General features: G+C 41.0%; 1 protein-coding gene across 1 annotated transcript in view; it reads right to left on the bottom strand.

Moving 5' to 3' along the window:
• Nucleotides 1-16600, bottom strand: part of USP38 (ubiquitin specific peptidase 38) — a 534729-nt gene that overhangs the window by 127777 nt on the left and 390352 nt on the right. Inside the window, exon 8 of the mRNA XM_044062265.1 lies at nt 3821-3927. Within this exon, the coding sequence (XP_043918200.1) occupies nt 3821-3927 (107 nt within the window). The remainder of the gene's footprint in view (nt 1-3820; nt 3928-16600) is intronic.

Genomic DNA, 16600 nt, shown 5'->3' with positions numbered 1-16600 from the left:
CAAAAGTGGAGCAAATAGTCCCTGGATTGTTGAAGGTAATGTATGGAGGGGGTGGTGAGCAGCCAGTCATCTAAATATGGAAACACTCAGAATCCTTTGACTCTCAAAAGTGAGCTACCACCAAGACTACAGAGGGATTTGGGGGCTGTGGTGAGTCCAAAGGGCAAGGCTCTGAATTGTCAGTGATGTGCTCCCAGCTAAAAGTGCAAGTGTTTTCGGGTGCATCTATTTTGATACAATAGTATGCATCCTGAAGATCTATAGAGCACATCCAGTCATTCTTGTGAAGAAATGGCAGAATGAATTGTACTGCGACCATTTGGAACTGACTTTTTCATGAAATGATTCATTTTGATTAGATCCAAAATTGGTCTCAGGTTTCCTGTCTTTTTGGGCACTAAAATGAAGTGTGAGTAAGTTCCGAATGCTATTTGGTCTGGTGGGACCTCCTGGATGACTCTCTTGTCTAACAGCTTTAGAATTTCCTGGGCTGCTGCTTTCCTCTGACTGGGTGGAACTTCAAGAAGCTTCTGTCATTGGTAGATTGGAAAATTGGCATGGAATAGCCTCTGGATACTACTTTTAGCACCCACAAATCTTTTGTTATAGTTGCCCAGGCATCTGGGTGCAAGGACAATTGTCCCCCAACTGCTTCCAGAGGTGGGAAGTTGGGCAACACTTCAGAAGTGCTGAAAGGTTCTGTCCGTAAAGGAATTGTGCAAACCCCGAATTTGCAGGCCTCCTCTGCCTCTGGGATGATGTATACCATTGGAACTGCTTCCTCTTCCTCTGGAAGAGTTGTCTCCACATGGATCTTGGAAAGATCCCTGAGATTTGTGGAACCACATTTTATTACTGCCTTTCTGATTTCTAGAAAAGGTTCATTGAAGGGTAGAAAACTTGATTCCCATGGCATACAGCATCTTCCCTTCTTGTTCACTACAGGTAAACATTTCATTTACAGATGGACCAAAACAAATGCACCATCAAAGGAAGCACTGATGAAAGACTCCTTAAAAGGCTCTGCTAGGCGTGATCTTCAGTGGACTCTAGCGGTTCAGTGGTCTTTTCTTCAAAAGCACCTATCCTTCAAGTCAAGCTGCACAGTCACATCTAAGCATGTTTCCTTATGGCAATGCCTGAACCGGTGGCCCATGAGGTACCTTCAGCTGAGTGAGAGATCCACCTCAGGGAAGCCCTGGAAATTGACAAAAGAGAGGCAAGCTGGGAGAGCTCTTTTTTAGTGGCTACCACTATCGTCATAGCATATACTGGGACTCCTTTGCTCCAGTGGAGTCTATCCTTTGGAGGAGCTAAGAATTTGTCAGGTCGTCTTGGTATAGGCTTAATGGTATCCAGCTCCTTCAATGCCCAGCAGGAAACTAAATCAATGAGCTCATCTACTGGGGGAGTAACCCAAGATGCAGATGGGCCAGAACCAAAAGCTTCCAAAAATACTGATTCCTCTAGAGAAGGATTAATTGAAGACCAACCACCATTCTGCCTGAGGATCTTTAATATGTCTCCAAGGAAGACATCATCTGGTGGTGATCTGGGGGACACTTCTCCTTCCTTGAAATCAGTATCCTCTGTGAGAGAGTCCAGCGTGGAATCTATGTGTCTCCTCCTGCACATTTTTTTCCAATGGTTCTCCTCTGAAGGATGTTCAGGGGAGGTATCAGAAGAGAGTGGGGGGGGGGTTCCTCTAAGGGAACTAATTGGAAGCTAGCTGGAACTGGCTGTACCTGTAGAATAAGCCTGACTGATTCAGAGCTTGGAACCAAAAGAGGGAATAAGGAGTGGTGCCTTGGGATGAGAGACCAGATCTCTAGGAGGAGAAAAAGCCCTTTCTACAACCTGAAAGGCAGATGGACCCAGAGAAGCAGTGGCCACCTGTACTGGCAACGAGACTTCCAGTATAGGTAGATCACAACTCCTACCATAGCCATGCCTGGAGGTGGGAACTGGATCCACGCTGTCCAGCACAGAGGCTCTGAGGGGCAAGGATGGATCCAATAACATCAAAGTATATCCTGGCCCCACGGACCTGACATAGATGCTTCGGGACCTGTTCCAATCTGACGGCATAGGCGCTGAACTGGTCAGGGATGCTGTCGGAGTCAAAGAAGTGATTTTATTTGGATCCAACTCTGGACCTCTCCTGGGGCTCCGAAACCGAAGGACAGATCAGAGAAGGAGACAGTATTGTGTGAGCAGTGGCCGGAAGACTCATGGATCCAACAGGCATTGGAGCTGGAATGACCCCCATCTGGATCTGAGCTCTGAGGAATTTTTGCATCATTCTATCCACATCCACTTCTGAGAGACTTCTAGAGAACCTGGAAGATGTGGTGGACTGGGGCCTGGAATGCCTTTTAGGAATTTGCATGAAGGGAGAGTGCAGAGCAGCAGAAACTGGATCCAGGATGAATTCTAGAGAACAAGCTCTTTGTATGAAATACCAGGTTTTGAATTCAAAGGTCTAGGGTCCGAGACCAGAGCTGTGGGACTGGCTGAAATTATGATCGGATCTAAAACTACTTTATGATCTAATGATTTCAAATCTGTAGAATGAACCTTCGGAGCTGAGGATGTCAGATCTGATGATTTATAGATTTTTGTAGGTGGTTCCAACAAAGTCCTAGGGGACTTTGGTGGAGAGCACTTTCTATTCTCTAAAGGAGAAGTTTTGCTGGGGGTCTGAGCCCCTGAAGAAGGTAGTGAAGGAGGGAGGAAACATTTCAAAATAAGTTTGCTGCCTCTCAGCTAATGCCCTGGAGTTGAAAGCAGCACAAATACTACAATTAATATCCAAATGGGTGGGGCTCCAAGACAATAAATGCACTCCTTGTGGGCAACTGAGTTAGGGATTTATGCCCAAAGAAGTGTAGTTTTTGAGTCCTGTCAACGTGTTAGCCATGATAGGAAAGTAGGTATCAGCAGTCCTAAAACAAAAAGGGTCTCTGTCAAGAAAATATTAATAAGTTTTTTTTTTTGGAAAAGGCCAAAAAATAAGAAAGTGAGGAAAAATTACCAGCAATGATAATAAAAGGTGTGAGAGAGACATACCAACTACAGTAAAGTTAGAAATACTATTTTAAAATAGTAAGGAGTCTGACGCAGAGAAACACAAAGCTAGAAGGATGGTAGTGAACAAGAAAAGGGAAAAATTTGCACAAATAAAGATACATTCACTTACCAGTTACAATAAATGCTCGAGAGAAGGACCCTAGGTCTGAGCACAATGGCGGCAAATGACAATTGGTGTATTGAGGATGGATTAGGGTATTATGGGTAGAGGGGAGGAGCTTGACAGTTGGATCCAAAATCTAAAATATGCAGCTGAATTGGATCCGAGGATCACACCTCTAACCCATTCATTCTAGAAGAATGAAAAGGACAACAGGAGATCTGCAAATGGCAAAAACCTGTAGTAACAACAGTATCTGAAGTAATCCTTGTGAAATGCATACTGAAACTCAACAGAATTATCAGAGAATCTTGTCATAAATCACTAGCAGGAACTTTCAAAGTAGTGACTGAATGCTAGGAAGAGAACTAACTGTATAGGACGAGGAGACCACTCTCTTGTATATACTTGGGCATCATCTGACTGCTAATGCAAGCTACAGGGTAGTCTCCAATGGCAGAGAAGAGGAAGACAGCTAAACATAGCATCTGCTGCAGGACCTTCACTTTTTTGGTTTCCTTAGATTCTTGCTGGGCTTTATTCCAAGATCAAAGAATTGTACTTTGTAGAGAAGACTAACTGGCTGAAAAGTTAAAATGCAGGTGAAATTCACATCAACTGTATGATTACCTGTCTAACAGATATCTGAGGTATTCAGAACAGTCTTGCTGAGACCTAGGAGTGAACCACGGTGGCCTAGATGCTTCAAAGAATATATGTGGTGCATACGCTGCTCTCTGTTAAGAGAAAAAAGATAAATTTTCTGTTCATGGAATAAAATTTAAGACAGAGTATTCTACTCTTTTATACAAATATTTAAAAAAAAAATGAAATTAGGCAAGCAGAATATGTACAAAAATATCAGGTAAACTTAACAGCTTCTTTAAATGTACAGCAACATTTTTATCAAATACATTATTTGCCTGACATAATGTAAAAAATTAAGCTGTGAATAAAACTGCATTACAACAGTTCACTTAATGAAAATCCTGTCTTTGCTTGTACATTGTAAATCACAGTGTAAAGTGTATGTGCTTGTATTTTTAAGAAGCATGCGAGGCTGCATGTGCACGTATATAACCCGCACATGTGCACAACCTTAGTGACATTTTGTAGAAGCAGTTAAGGAGTAGGCATACATGATCATAGTCATTAATTGTATACAAGTTACTTAAGTTAGTCAATAGTCAGCAATAGTAATGTGTTTGTATGTAATAAGGCTGCTTGAACAGAACCCACAAAGATTTGTTTATTCGTGTCCTAACACAAAAGCGACAACACCATAATAATATATTACTGAAGTATAAAGACAGCAATATTGTCATTCTTAATCTAGGGTTAAAAAATTCTTTGAAAGTAACTGTTGAAAAAAGCATCAGGATCTATGCTGACATGAGAATTACAAACAGCCAGCAATAAAAATGACTCCTTCATTCTCTAGATTTAGTTTACTCAGAGAGGGAAAATATGCTACAAAAGAAAATCAGTGAGAGTAAGGAAACATATTAAAAAAATCATGAAATCTATCTATCTATATACACATATACAATTACACAGATGTACAGTTTGTCAACCAACTTGTAATGCATCTCTTAGGGCTTCATTTATATCATCAAAAGGAGAGAAAAGAAGTCTTTACTAAATCAAAACTGCACAACCCTTCTCTTGGTCCAAAGACAAAAGCACATACATGCCAGGAAATAAAATAATAAACAAATATAACAAAGGAGCTTGCATCTTAACCCCCTCAAGTGTAGAAAAGTACACCTAGAAAATATAAATCAGGCACTACCATTTCATTTTCCTCATGTCAAAACATGTATGTTCTGTGAACCAGTAGGAGTTACTTGTACGAGCTGCCTTTTTATACATGCACATTAGAGGCATGTAGTCTTACCGGCTTGCATATGTGTCTATATGGGTATAAAGGGATAAGGAGATTATGAACTCCAATGCCACACTACTTCACTCTACTGCTATACTAAAGAGTATAGCCAAGGACAGTTTTCCACAGTTTCCCCAGCCAGCCTGATGAACATGGGCATCCTGAGGCAATGTAGCAACTGCCTCTTGTATACTGAGAACCCATTACTCCTAAAATACACTAATACAACATGTGAAAAATCTCTCTCTCAAAACAGCAAATCAGACAACAAACGGGTTTGTCAGCACACACACAATTCACATCTTCCACAAACCAACACACATAAACCCACATACATGGAGATACTCACTAGAAGTATACCAAAAGAACAGAGACCTCCCAAACACAAACCATCTATACACAATACAGTCCCAACAGCATCCACTACACACATACATCAGTGTCTCATCCAACAAGCCCTAAGGTAAAATACCTCAAAGCCAAATGTCTTAGTCATAGGTAACTCCATAGCGAGACACGCAGATGTCCCACTCTCCAGGCTGGACAAGAAGGTGGTCACGGTCAGCTGCCTGTCGGGTGCCAGGGTCCACCACATCATGCACACACTCAAGTCTCTCAACAACAACTTGTGTTATGACTCTGTCGTATTCCATGTTGGAGTGAACAACTTGAGATGTACCTCAATGAACTATATGAAGATGGGCATGACTGAGCTCACTGACTGTGTGGCCCAAGCAGGTATGTCCCAAACATAGCTCTCAACCAATCAGGGACAAATCAGGAAGAAATCAGAGGCAATCAGGAACACTTTTAAAATATTAATGCTATTAACTTGCGACACTGACAGAATCAGAACATATGAATTTTTTCATCATGATCTTTGCATCTAAATCTGTTCCCACAGACTTCACTATATTCTCCATAAACAAAACCCCAACAGAGTTAGTAAATCAGGTCAAACTGCTAGGAATTACTACTGACAGCAAACTTAGCTTTGACTTGCATATTAATAACGCAATAAAAAAACTCACTTCAAATTAGGCAAACTTTACAGAAACAAACAATACTTGGACAAATCCATCTGAATAAAACTTTCAAAAAGTCTTCGCCTTCCAACCTTACTATATGGGTCTCCTATCTTCACCAATCTCCACAAATCTTTGCAACACAAACTACAGTCCTGTTATTATAAGATTTCAAAATTCCCATCAGCCCAACCAAATCTCTACCACCATTGCCAGGCCACTAAAAACTAAACTGGCTAGAATTTGCACATTACCTACATTACATTCAACTTACCTTTGCCCATAAACTCGTTTATAAACCCGAATGTTGCCCTTCTCTGAAAAATATCATTGAACTTTACGTCCCATCCAAAAATCTATGCTGTAACAACAAACACCTAACATAAAGTATCAAAACCAACTAGTAAAAGAGCACGTAGCTGCCTCTATTCCCATTCCATAACTAAGCTGTGGAACACCCTCCCATCATCAGTTACAGAATTAAACATAATCTCCTTTAAAAGAAAACTAAAACAACATCTCACTGATAATCCCAGCTGCACAAGCAACACATATCAGCAGCCTCGTTAATCTAGCAAAACTGTTTCACGTAGCAAATATACTTATGTATGTTATGCAGTTACACCATACGAGTTATCCCTAATCTTTAGTAACATAATCCACACATTAATACAACCATCTTAACACATTTTCTCTTCCCTGTAACTTTCTACTTTTAATACTACCATTAAATATATGCCACCTATAATGTACTTATTCCTACTACCTAGCTATAAGATTCTAACTATATCTTTAAGTTTAACTCTCTAATTCGACCTATCCCTTTTCCTACTCCCCCCACCAAAAAAAAAAATTGAGCTGTACTGTTAAATATTTCCAACTGTATACTTTTCCTACATGCTAATGTTCCATTGTTACTGTACTGTGCCTTTTTACAACGTATTTGCTGTTTAGATAGTTTTCTGCATTATTTCACTTGCTTTATAATTATAATTTTGTTTCCTTACAAATTCATGCAATGATTTTCATGTAACTTGGAGCTTTTCTCCCTGGGCCTCCACTGAAAATAGGTCTCAAGCCCAATGGACTTTCCCGGTCAACAAATGTCAATAAATCAATAAATAAATAATGAATTACTATACATTTTCTGAAGTACAATAAGTCTATAACTCTTAATTATTGTCATTATTAAGTGTAGTTCACCACCTTTCCTCCAAAACTCACTAGTTTTAGGAGGGATTAAGATGGACAAAGCTAAAATCTGAGTCAAAATCAGGGACAGTTGATAGGTATGGTCCCAAGCCCTAAGCAGCATTCTACCTTCACCCAGGATGATGCCTCACTACGAATAAAAAATTATTGACTTAGACAATTGGCTTAGCTTCTGGTGTCTATCTAGGGGATCCAGTAGCTGTCAGTCTGGCCTGACATGGTTGCAAGACCATGCTGCTTTGCCAGGGAAGGTCTTGAACTGTCACCTCTTGGATTTCGGTTACTGGCTAAGGTACTTGCCTCCCTCATAGTGCCTTTTTTAGACAATGTCATAAGAACAAACTTCCCTACATAAAAACATCTTCTAAAGACAAACTCAAGGTTATGCTACTTAATGCTAGGAGTCAAAATCAGAAACTGCACTCACTAGAAGAGCTCCTTACTTTTGGAAGACACAGATGTCTGTGCACTATCACAGATATGGTTCAAGTCCACAGAGAGTACCCGAGCCAGACAAAGCTGCAATGCCTTCCACACATTCAGACTGCAAAATGAATGTGAAAGAACCAAAGGGGGACGTGTACCCATCTACATCAAAGACAAATACACCTCAAGACTGGTTAAACAGTACAACTCCCTAGAGATACTCCAAGTCCAGCTAAAAGACCCCCCTCCACATCACTATTAGCTATAGGCCCCCACCAATGAACCAAGTAAACCACACTACCTACCTAGACCTACTTGAGTCACTCGCAATACAGCCAAACACCCTAGTCATAGGTGACTGACTATCCCTTCATCAACTGGGCAACATATACAAGCACTAACATGCTTCCTCTAAGGTTCCTGGCCTTTGTTAACACAAATGCTGTGGAACAGATAGTCATTACCCCCACAAGGGGCTCAAATATCTTTGACCTAATGCTTACCAACAAGGGAGATTGTTGCACCACCCCATATGTGTGGCCCTCTCTGGTAAGGTCAGATCACAAATATAGTAATGTTCAAAACTTTCAGGAGCAAAAAGGTTAAAAAATTTCTCCAAAGCAAACTACAGGTACAACTGGCAGACCTCAAAGGGCAAAGAACCACCAAAATATAAGGTCAACAGCCTTCCGTTATCACTATTTTTTAAACTAGATTAAGATGTCTTAAAAGTAGGAAACTTCTTTAGTTAACTCTTGATCAAAAACAGCAAACAAAGACTACAGATAGGACTTGGCAAAAGTCAAAAGCCCATGTAAAAACAAACCACTGTAGCATCAGAACCCTATTTTGAAAGACCTTAAAATAAATATGAAATTTTAAAGTGACAAGTCAATCCTCCCCATAACATGACTTTCATGATGATACCAAATGATGTGAATGGCTTTGTCCCACACAAAATGATACTCAATCCTACATTTTTTCCCAAATGCCTCCACTAAACCTACAGCCAAACCCTCACCAACAAGGGCAATCCTATTTTTACTTTGTTACTATCTCTAATAAAACAGTACAAAGGTACTTAGGGAAAAGAAAAAAAAACTGCAGCGGGCCTTAACCCCCTCCCTAGATGTTTATCAACACTTCATTCTCCATTTTTTTTTTTTATTTCTACAAGTCTTTTTGGTTTCTAATACCATAATGGGAATGAACCCCATTCCTAAGTCAAAAGTATGATTAAAGTTCATGAAATTAGTATTGTTTCAATCTTTGATGTCAGCCAGAAGTGCTCTTTGCAGCACCCGCAATGTGCCCAGTAATGACTCCTGCAAATCATACGAAGTTACATGTATTGGTAACATATCTAAATATGATTCTAAATTCTGTTTTTGAAAGACCCGTTGCTCCTACGACTACTGGAAATGTCTGGGTATCTTTCTTCCACATTGCCCTGGTAGCTGGCTGCAAATCCTAGTATTCTATGACTTTGCCTCCCTCTGTATGTAGGATACTGTAGTCACTGGGTGTAGCAATTTCAATGATCATAGGTTCATAGGTTAGTACTAGGCTATCAGCCCTAGGGCCTATACAAGCCCAGCCATAACAATTCCCTGGCTATTTCTTCCCACACTATTTACTTCCCTGGACCCCTGTCTAGCAGGGCGACTGACGTGATCCCCGGGGTGAATTTCCTTTCTCCCATCCAATCGTCAAGGTTCCTTTTGAAGAGGGCCAAAGAGGCACTCTGCTTGACATGTATGGGCAATCTGTTCCAGAGTCTAGGGAGTCTCTGGGTCAGGAACCTATCCCTCCAGCATGTTTTGTTTATTGTGATGATAAGGTTTAAATCACTGGAGCGTGCGACTCTAAGGGATTGGGATTTCTTTAAGTGTAGCATGTCCCACAGCTCTGGGTTTGACATGGCTTTGTATGTTAAGCAGAGATCGCCTCTGAGTAGATGATATGCGACAGAGTATAGCTAGAGTTTTTTTAAGGCGGTCAGCGTAGGGCATCTGCTTTAGGCCTGTGGTTCTTTTAGTGAGGTATTTCTGTGGCCTTTCCAGTTGTTGCACATGTCTTGAGAGGAACATACCAAACGAGGCATTGTGTTCTATAATGGGTCTAATGAGGGATGAGTACAGTGGGACAATGACCTCCTTTTTTCTGGATGAAAAGCCCTTAGTGATGAGGTGTGCCACATAGGATTTCCTGACTGTTGTGGCGACGTAGTTATCAAAGGTGAGACCACTGTCCACCTGTGTCCCTAAGTCTCTTATCACACTTTCGGTGTTTAGTGTACTGCCACCTATATGGTAATTCACGGGTACATGTTTTTTCCCCAAAGGGGATAACTATACATTTCTTGGCATTGAGCTTGAGCCCAGGGTTCTGGCACTAAGCATCTGTTTCTGTAAGGCCCTTTTGTAGAGTATCCACATCATTTGGGGATTCAGTAATGGCTCCCAGTTTGCAGTCATCTGCAAACTTTGTTAGCCAGAGTCCCTTAGTGTTGGCCTGTACTTCAGAGAAGTAGATGCTAAACAAGAGTGGTCCCAGGACTGAACCCTGAGGTACTCCACTTGTCACTTGTCTGGAGCTGGATTTGGAGTCGGCTACTTTTACAGTGTGGGTTCTATCAGTACGCCAGTTAGCAACCCATTGGGTGACGTAGGGGTTAATGCCCAGCTTACGAGCGGGGCCTTGGCAAGGTCTAGATAGGTTATGTGAACCACCTTACCCATGGCTATGGAGATTGATTCAAAGAAGTCAATCAGGTTCGGGAGACAAGATCGGCCCTTCACAAATCCAAACTGGGTGGGGTCCAGCATTTGAAGGTTGCCAATGTCTTTGTTTATAAGTTCCATGATAATACGCTCCATGGCCTTGCAGATAAGGCTCGTCAGACTGATGGGACGGTAGTTTCTGGGATCCAAGGTGGATCTCCCCCTTGTGGAGTGGGATAACTGTAGCTCTGCGCCACTCACTAGGCACGAAACCTGAGGTGAGGCTATGATTAAACATGACACTTAGGTGAGGTGCCAGTTCATATTGTAGTTCATGTAGTACATAGCCCACGATGTCATCTGGTCCCATGGATGCTGTATTCTTAGCTTTGCAGAGTGTTTTTTACCTGTGTAGCCGTTATTACCGGAATTTGGCAATCTTCCGGTATTGAGATGGGCCATTTAGGGGGTGAGAGGGGGGTGAAGTTGGCACTGAATCGATCTGCCAGGACATTGGCAATATCCTTGGGATCACTATATTTAATGCCACTCTGTTTTAGCTCAGAGTAGATCTGAGCATTGACATTTAGATTCTTGACATAGTTATAGAATGCCTTGTGGTTGTCTTTGGAATCATAACTAGCTTTGGAGGATTTTATGAGGGATCTCAGTTTCTTAATGAGGCTGGTAAGTGAGTTTTTTGCATCCTGGGATTTTCCTCTTTTCTGCAACAGTTTCTTCCTTTTGTTGTAAAGTTTGTTTATGGCAGGGGACTACCAGATTGTCTTCCTTTTTTGGATGAGAGCATCTTGGTTCTATTTGTGATGGCACGATTCATGCATGAGTGGATGTGCTCGTATAGTGCCTTAGTGTAGGATTCAGCAGTTGAACTTTCAGTTCCCGTCTGCATGGGTGTCATGAAGTCTGTCACTTCTGACTTGAGTAGCATGAAGTTGGCTTTGGAGAAGATTTTTATGGAGGTTTCCTCACTGGGGGGTGGGATGTGGATGTTAAGGGTGATTAGCTTATGGTCAGACCTGACTAACGAGGGGGTGACCATAGGTATGGAGCATCGATTTCCCATGTTGGTAATGACCAGGTCTAGGATATTGGAGCCCCTGGTGGGACTGTGGATTAGTTGAGCCAGGGTGTTGGAATTTATGAATTCCAAGAACAGTTGGGCAAAGGTGTTAGTAGACGAGTAGTTTTCCCAGTTAATGGCAGGGTAGTTCAAATCACCCAGTATTAGGGTGTTTGGTTCTATCTTAATATTTTCCAGTATGTTTAGAAAGGTGTAGTGAGAATTTTGGGGCATGGTGGGGGATCTGTAGCAAGCTACAATTTGGATTTTAATCTTACTTAGTGTTAGTTGCACCTGGAGAATTTAAGATGCATTGTGTTGGGCAACTAGCCTGGTGGTGTGAATATCCTTGGTGAATACTGACACTTCTCCACCTTTAGTGTTTCGGTCCTGGTTTGGTGGCCGAAAAGTGTGTTAAGAGTTGTAGCCTGGTATTGCAGGGGTGCTCTCTGGAGCCTTGAACCAGGTCTCAGTTACTGCACAGATATTAATGTTCTCCATTTTTAGGAGTGCCTCGAGAGAGTGTATTTTGAGGTTTAGACTTCTAGTATTGAGTAGCATTACCTTCAGATTTTGCATGCTTGTACCTGTTATGGTGGTGGTTTTGTCCTTTGAACTTTGCCTTTGACACTATAGGGGTGGCAAGAGCCTTAGCCAGTAACCTGAATCCCAGGGGCGACAGGTGCAGACCATCCCTGGCAAAGCATCGTGGTCTGGCGATCATGCCGTCCCAGACAGACAGATACTTGATCCCCTTTGAATGACACCAGAAGCACAGCCAATTGCTGAAGTCAATCATTTTGTCCTTATATTGTGGTATCCTTTTGGGCGAAGGCAGGATGCTACTCAGGGCTAGGGTCATACCTGCCTGGGCCACATGATCCGAGAGCTCTTCCATGTCTCTTTTCATGTAGTCCAGGGAGGTAAGTCTCAAGTCATTCACTCCAACATGGACAATGACAGAGTCATACTTGTACTTGTTGTGGAGTGACTTGAGTGCATGCGTTATGTGGCGGATCCTGACACCTGACAGGCAGATGACTGTAATCTTCTCCTTTTTCAACCTGGTGAGTGGGACATCAGTGTGCCGGACTATAGAGTCACCTATGACTCAAGTATTAGGTACACTGTCTTGCCTTAGGGGCTGTTTCTGGGTGGCACATTGGTGTTGTGAGCTATGTGACACTGTGATTGGTGTCTGTTTACATTTCAGCTTCAGAGGTCCTTGTTGCTTGGGCAGGTTACAGTTAAGGGCCTCTACATATGTGGGTGTTGGTGGTGTGGGTTTAGAAGGGTTATGTGTTGCTTGAGGTGTAGTGTGGGTGTTAACCTTCTCCTCTTGACTGTCTAGCACAGTCTTGGTGGAGAGAGCTTTGCTTCCATTTTGGCTATGTAAGTGCATCTCTCACAGGTTGCAGTGTTGGGTGGTAGGAGGAGAGGGTTGTCTGTGTACATGAGGCAAATACTGCATTGCCGCAGTATGCCCAGATTCACCAGGTGGACAGGAGAAATCACCGGAAGCTGACCCTTGGACATGCCTGGTTTGGTGCTTTTTTTTTTGTAATGTACAGGAGCTGTTTTCCCTTACCTTAGCAAGGTACTTTGCAATTATAGGCTGTTTAGTGCCTACGATTAATTTCTCCTTATTAACAAGGAGAGTTGAGTGGTTGTATCAGTTTAAGGCTTCCTAGTGCTTTCCAGCAGGTATTAGAGCAAGTGCTAGTCACAGGGATGCTTAAAGGTAAGATGAAAAAAAATGCACACTGCAGTGTGCACTAGAGAAGTTAGATGTAAAAGTAGGTAACTTAAGTTTTACCTGTTTAAAAAGTTAAGGTTTAGTGGAGAGTTACTATTTTTAAAACAGCAAGATGGATTGAAAGGGGTGGTCACGTTTGTATTATGGTACTAAGGAATACAGTAGGATGGCCAATAAATTTAAACAGTTGAAGGGGAGGGATTTCAAAAATGATGATTTTGTGATTACTCACACAAGCCAGTGAAAGCAGAGAGGAAATTCGATATATGGTTAGATTAACATAAGAGGCAGGCAACTAGAAAGACAGTGGTATTTAACAAGACAACTGTAACTGGGTGGGAAAAAATTTCTGCCTGACTCAGAAGAGACAGAGCTGTGGTCACTTTTGAAGTTTTAATATGCAGTTAAAGCAGAATGCAAGTAAAACACAAGGTAAAGAAAACAAACCTCAGTATTCAAAATATAAACAGGCAATAAAGTAATACAAAATACAACAAATAAAAGCAAACTAACCTTTCCTTCACAGCAAAGTGTAACAGAGTCTGGATGAGCCTTTCTGGTAAAGCTCTGAAATGTTTTATTTTACCCCTTAAATAGAAGGTTTAGTTCCTAGCTCCACCCCCTCAGTTCACAAATGATTAACCTTAAGTGATCTCTTCTATCTTATGAATGAGTCCTTAACTGATCAGTTCTAATTTTTGCCTGACTCAGAAGAGACAGAGCTGTGGTCTCGTTTGAAGCTTTAATATGCAGTTACAGCAGAATACAAGTAAAACACAAGGTAAAGAAAACAAACCACAGCATTCAAAATATAAACAGGCAATAAAGTAATACAAAATACAACAAATAAAAGCAAACTAACCTTTCCTTCACAGCAAAGTGTAGCAGAGTCTGGATGAGCCCTTCTGGTGATGGCATTTGATTTCTCCCTGTCCTTTCCCTTACTACTCTGTGTTTTTGTAGTAAGACTTGTATCAGTTATTAATTTAGCTGCACAGTAATATAGCCTATTTACTTCTGTTATATCACAAGAATTTCTATGGACAGTCTGAATTACTGTGTTCATTTGTTTTATCAAACTTCTAACTTTTTGGGTTTTACTGACTTTCTGTAGTCTATTTCTTTCATTAATTTTAATATGTCTGTCCATTTCTATAAAATCAAGCAACTCTCCTCTTAGATAATTTTCTTCTAAACTGAGGGCACATTCTTTGTTCTCCATTTCCTGTGAGTATTCTATAGAAAGTTCCAGAGCAACTTCCTGTGCCACATTTTCTTCGGTTTCATCCAGTGTCATCCGTTGCTATTTCATATGGGAGCTCTCTGGCCTATCACTCCACAACACTGACCGAGTTAGAGTTGCCACAGTTTCATGTTCCTTCTCTTGCTGTGCTACTCCAATTGGACGTTTGCACTGGTTTACTTATGAAAGGCTCCAAAGTATCTTCATATGACAACTGATCAGATGTTTCCCGCTCCACTGGTTTCTCCTTAGTTTGGGGATCCACTGCTCTATCCTGCTGTGATGTTATCCGAGTTAGATTTTCTACACAAAATCCTTCACTTCACAGGTAATCCATAACTCCAGTATCTATTTCTTTAACTTCTCTATTATTCGTCCTCTTTTCTACTGTTCCTCTTTGTTTTCTTATTTTTTGTATTGTAAAATTTTCCATGTCTGGATGCCATTGCCTGTATTTCTCTTCAAATACCTTTAGTGCTGCTCTTTTTGTATTGATTAGTTTTGCTTTCTACTTTGCATAAATATTGCACTATATTAAATCTCTTTTTCTTTCCTATGTCCATATTTGTTCTTCAGATGTCTCTTGCTTCTTCTGTTTCTCCTTACTTTGGGGACTCGTTTCATCAAGATGTGATGCAATCAGTGTTAGACTTTCTGCACTAAATCCATCACTTACAAATTTTTCATAACTTCATCTTCTATTTTTTTTTTACTTCTACTTTAACTTTACTAATCTACTGTTCTATGTTCCCTCTTTGTGAGCTTTTTTTTATTGTGAATTTTTCCACATCTGGATGCCTTTGCCTGTATTTCTCTTTGAATATCTTTGGGGATGCCTTTTTTGTGAAGATTAATTTAGCTTTCTTCTTTGAATGAATATTGCACCATTTCAGATCGTTCTCTCTTTCCCATGTCCATATTTCTTTTTTATACCTTTCAAAAGTCTCTACATTTTATTTATATTTTTGCACATCCTCAGCCACTTCTTTTTCCAAATGGCCCAAAGTTTCTTGGTCTATATAATGTTTTTCATACATTTGTTGTATTAATGAACACACATTTTTATTTGAAGCTTATGACAGTTTTTCTTGTGGAAGTATTTTTCTTTCCTTCAACTTCTCTCAATCTTTTTGTATATCTACTGTTAGGAAATTTCGGGCTTCTTGCATAATAGTAACAATACATAATTTCTTTCTTATCCTCAACAGTCCACTCTGTTGCCTTTATGGCTCTTTTTTGGCCTGTCAGTTTTTGTGGACAGCTACTTCCTTCTACAATGGGGGAGGGGGGGTATTCCCCCCAGGCCTGGGCTATCCCCACTGTAGGAATGTTTCCATGTCTTGAGGATTCTACACTGTCATTTTTTCTAGTGTTGGCGCCAGTGTGCCTACCAGAATTGGGCACGTTTTTTATCCTGGGTCTTGTGCACCCAACTATCTTTTTTTATTTTTTAATCTACTTCTGTTCATGATATATGCTATACAAAATACAGTCTATACATCAGTGTCATCTTGTTGAGATTTTGTGAAAAGCTGGGTCCACCTCATGAAGGTACTCACCAAGACTTGAGGAGGAATTAAATTTCAGCAATACTACTCTCCTTTGCTTGCTGACTTTATCTCCACTGGGACCCTTACTGTCTTCTCCATTCGAACCCTATCATCTCTCCATGTGGTAACTCCAGTTATAGCAAAGTCACTCACACACTCGCGTTCACACACACACACACACACCTCTGGTATAAATCCCGTTCAATTTATACATTTTATGTTTTACACAGATGTGGAGATAACTCAAAAGCTTTAGTCAATATGCAAAAGCTAAGCAGATTGAGAGACAAGAGAGATAAAGGCTACCCCTGGCAAAGCAGGATGACTAGATGACCACCTCCTCCCATGCTGAGACATGTTGAGTTCTCCCAAGAATAACACCAACTACTCAGTCAGTTGCCCAAGTTAATTATTTTATCTTTCAACTACAGATTCATTATTAGTGACGGCAGTTTACTCCTGAAGACCAGTGTCTTCCAGACATTGATACATGTAAACCAAGCTCCGTC

The sequence above is a fragment of the Protopterus annectens genome, chromosome 2.part1 (genome assembly GCF_019279795.1).
Source record: "Protopterus annectens isolate FY-2018-M chromosome 2.part1, PAN1.0, whole genome shotgun sequence".
Classification (NCBI taxonomy): domain Eukaryota; kingdom Metazoa; phylum Chordata; order Ceratodontiformes; family Protopteridae; genus Protopterus; species Protopterus annectens.
The sequence above is the reverse complement of the archived record's forward strand: the minus strand, read 5'-3'. Positions and strand labels throughout refer to the sequence as shown.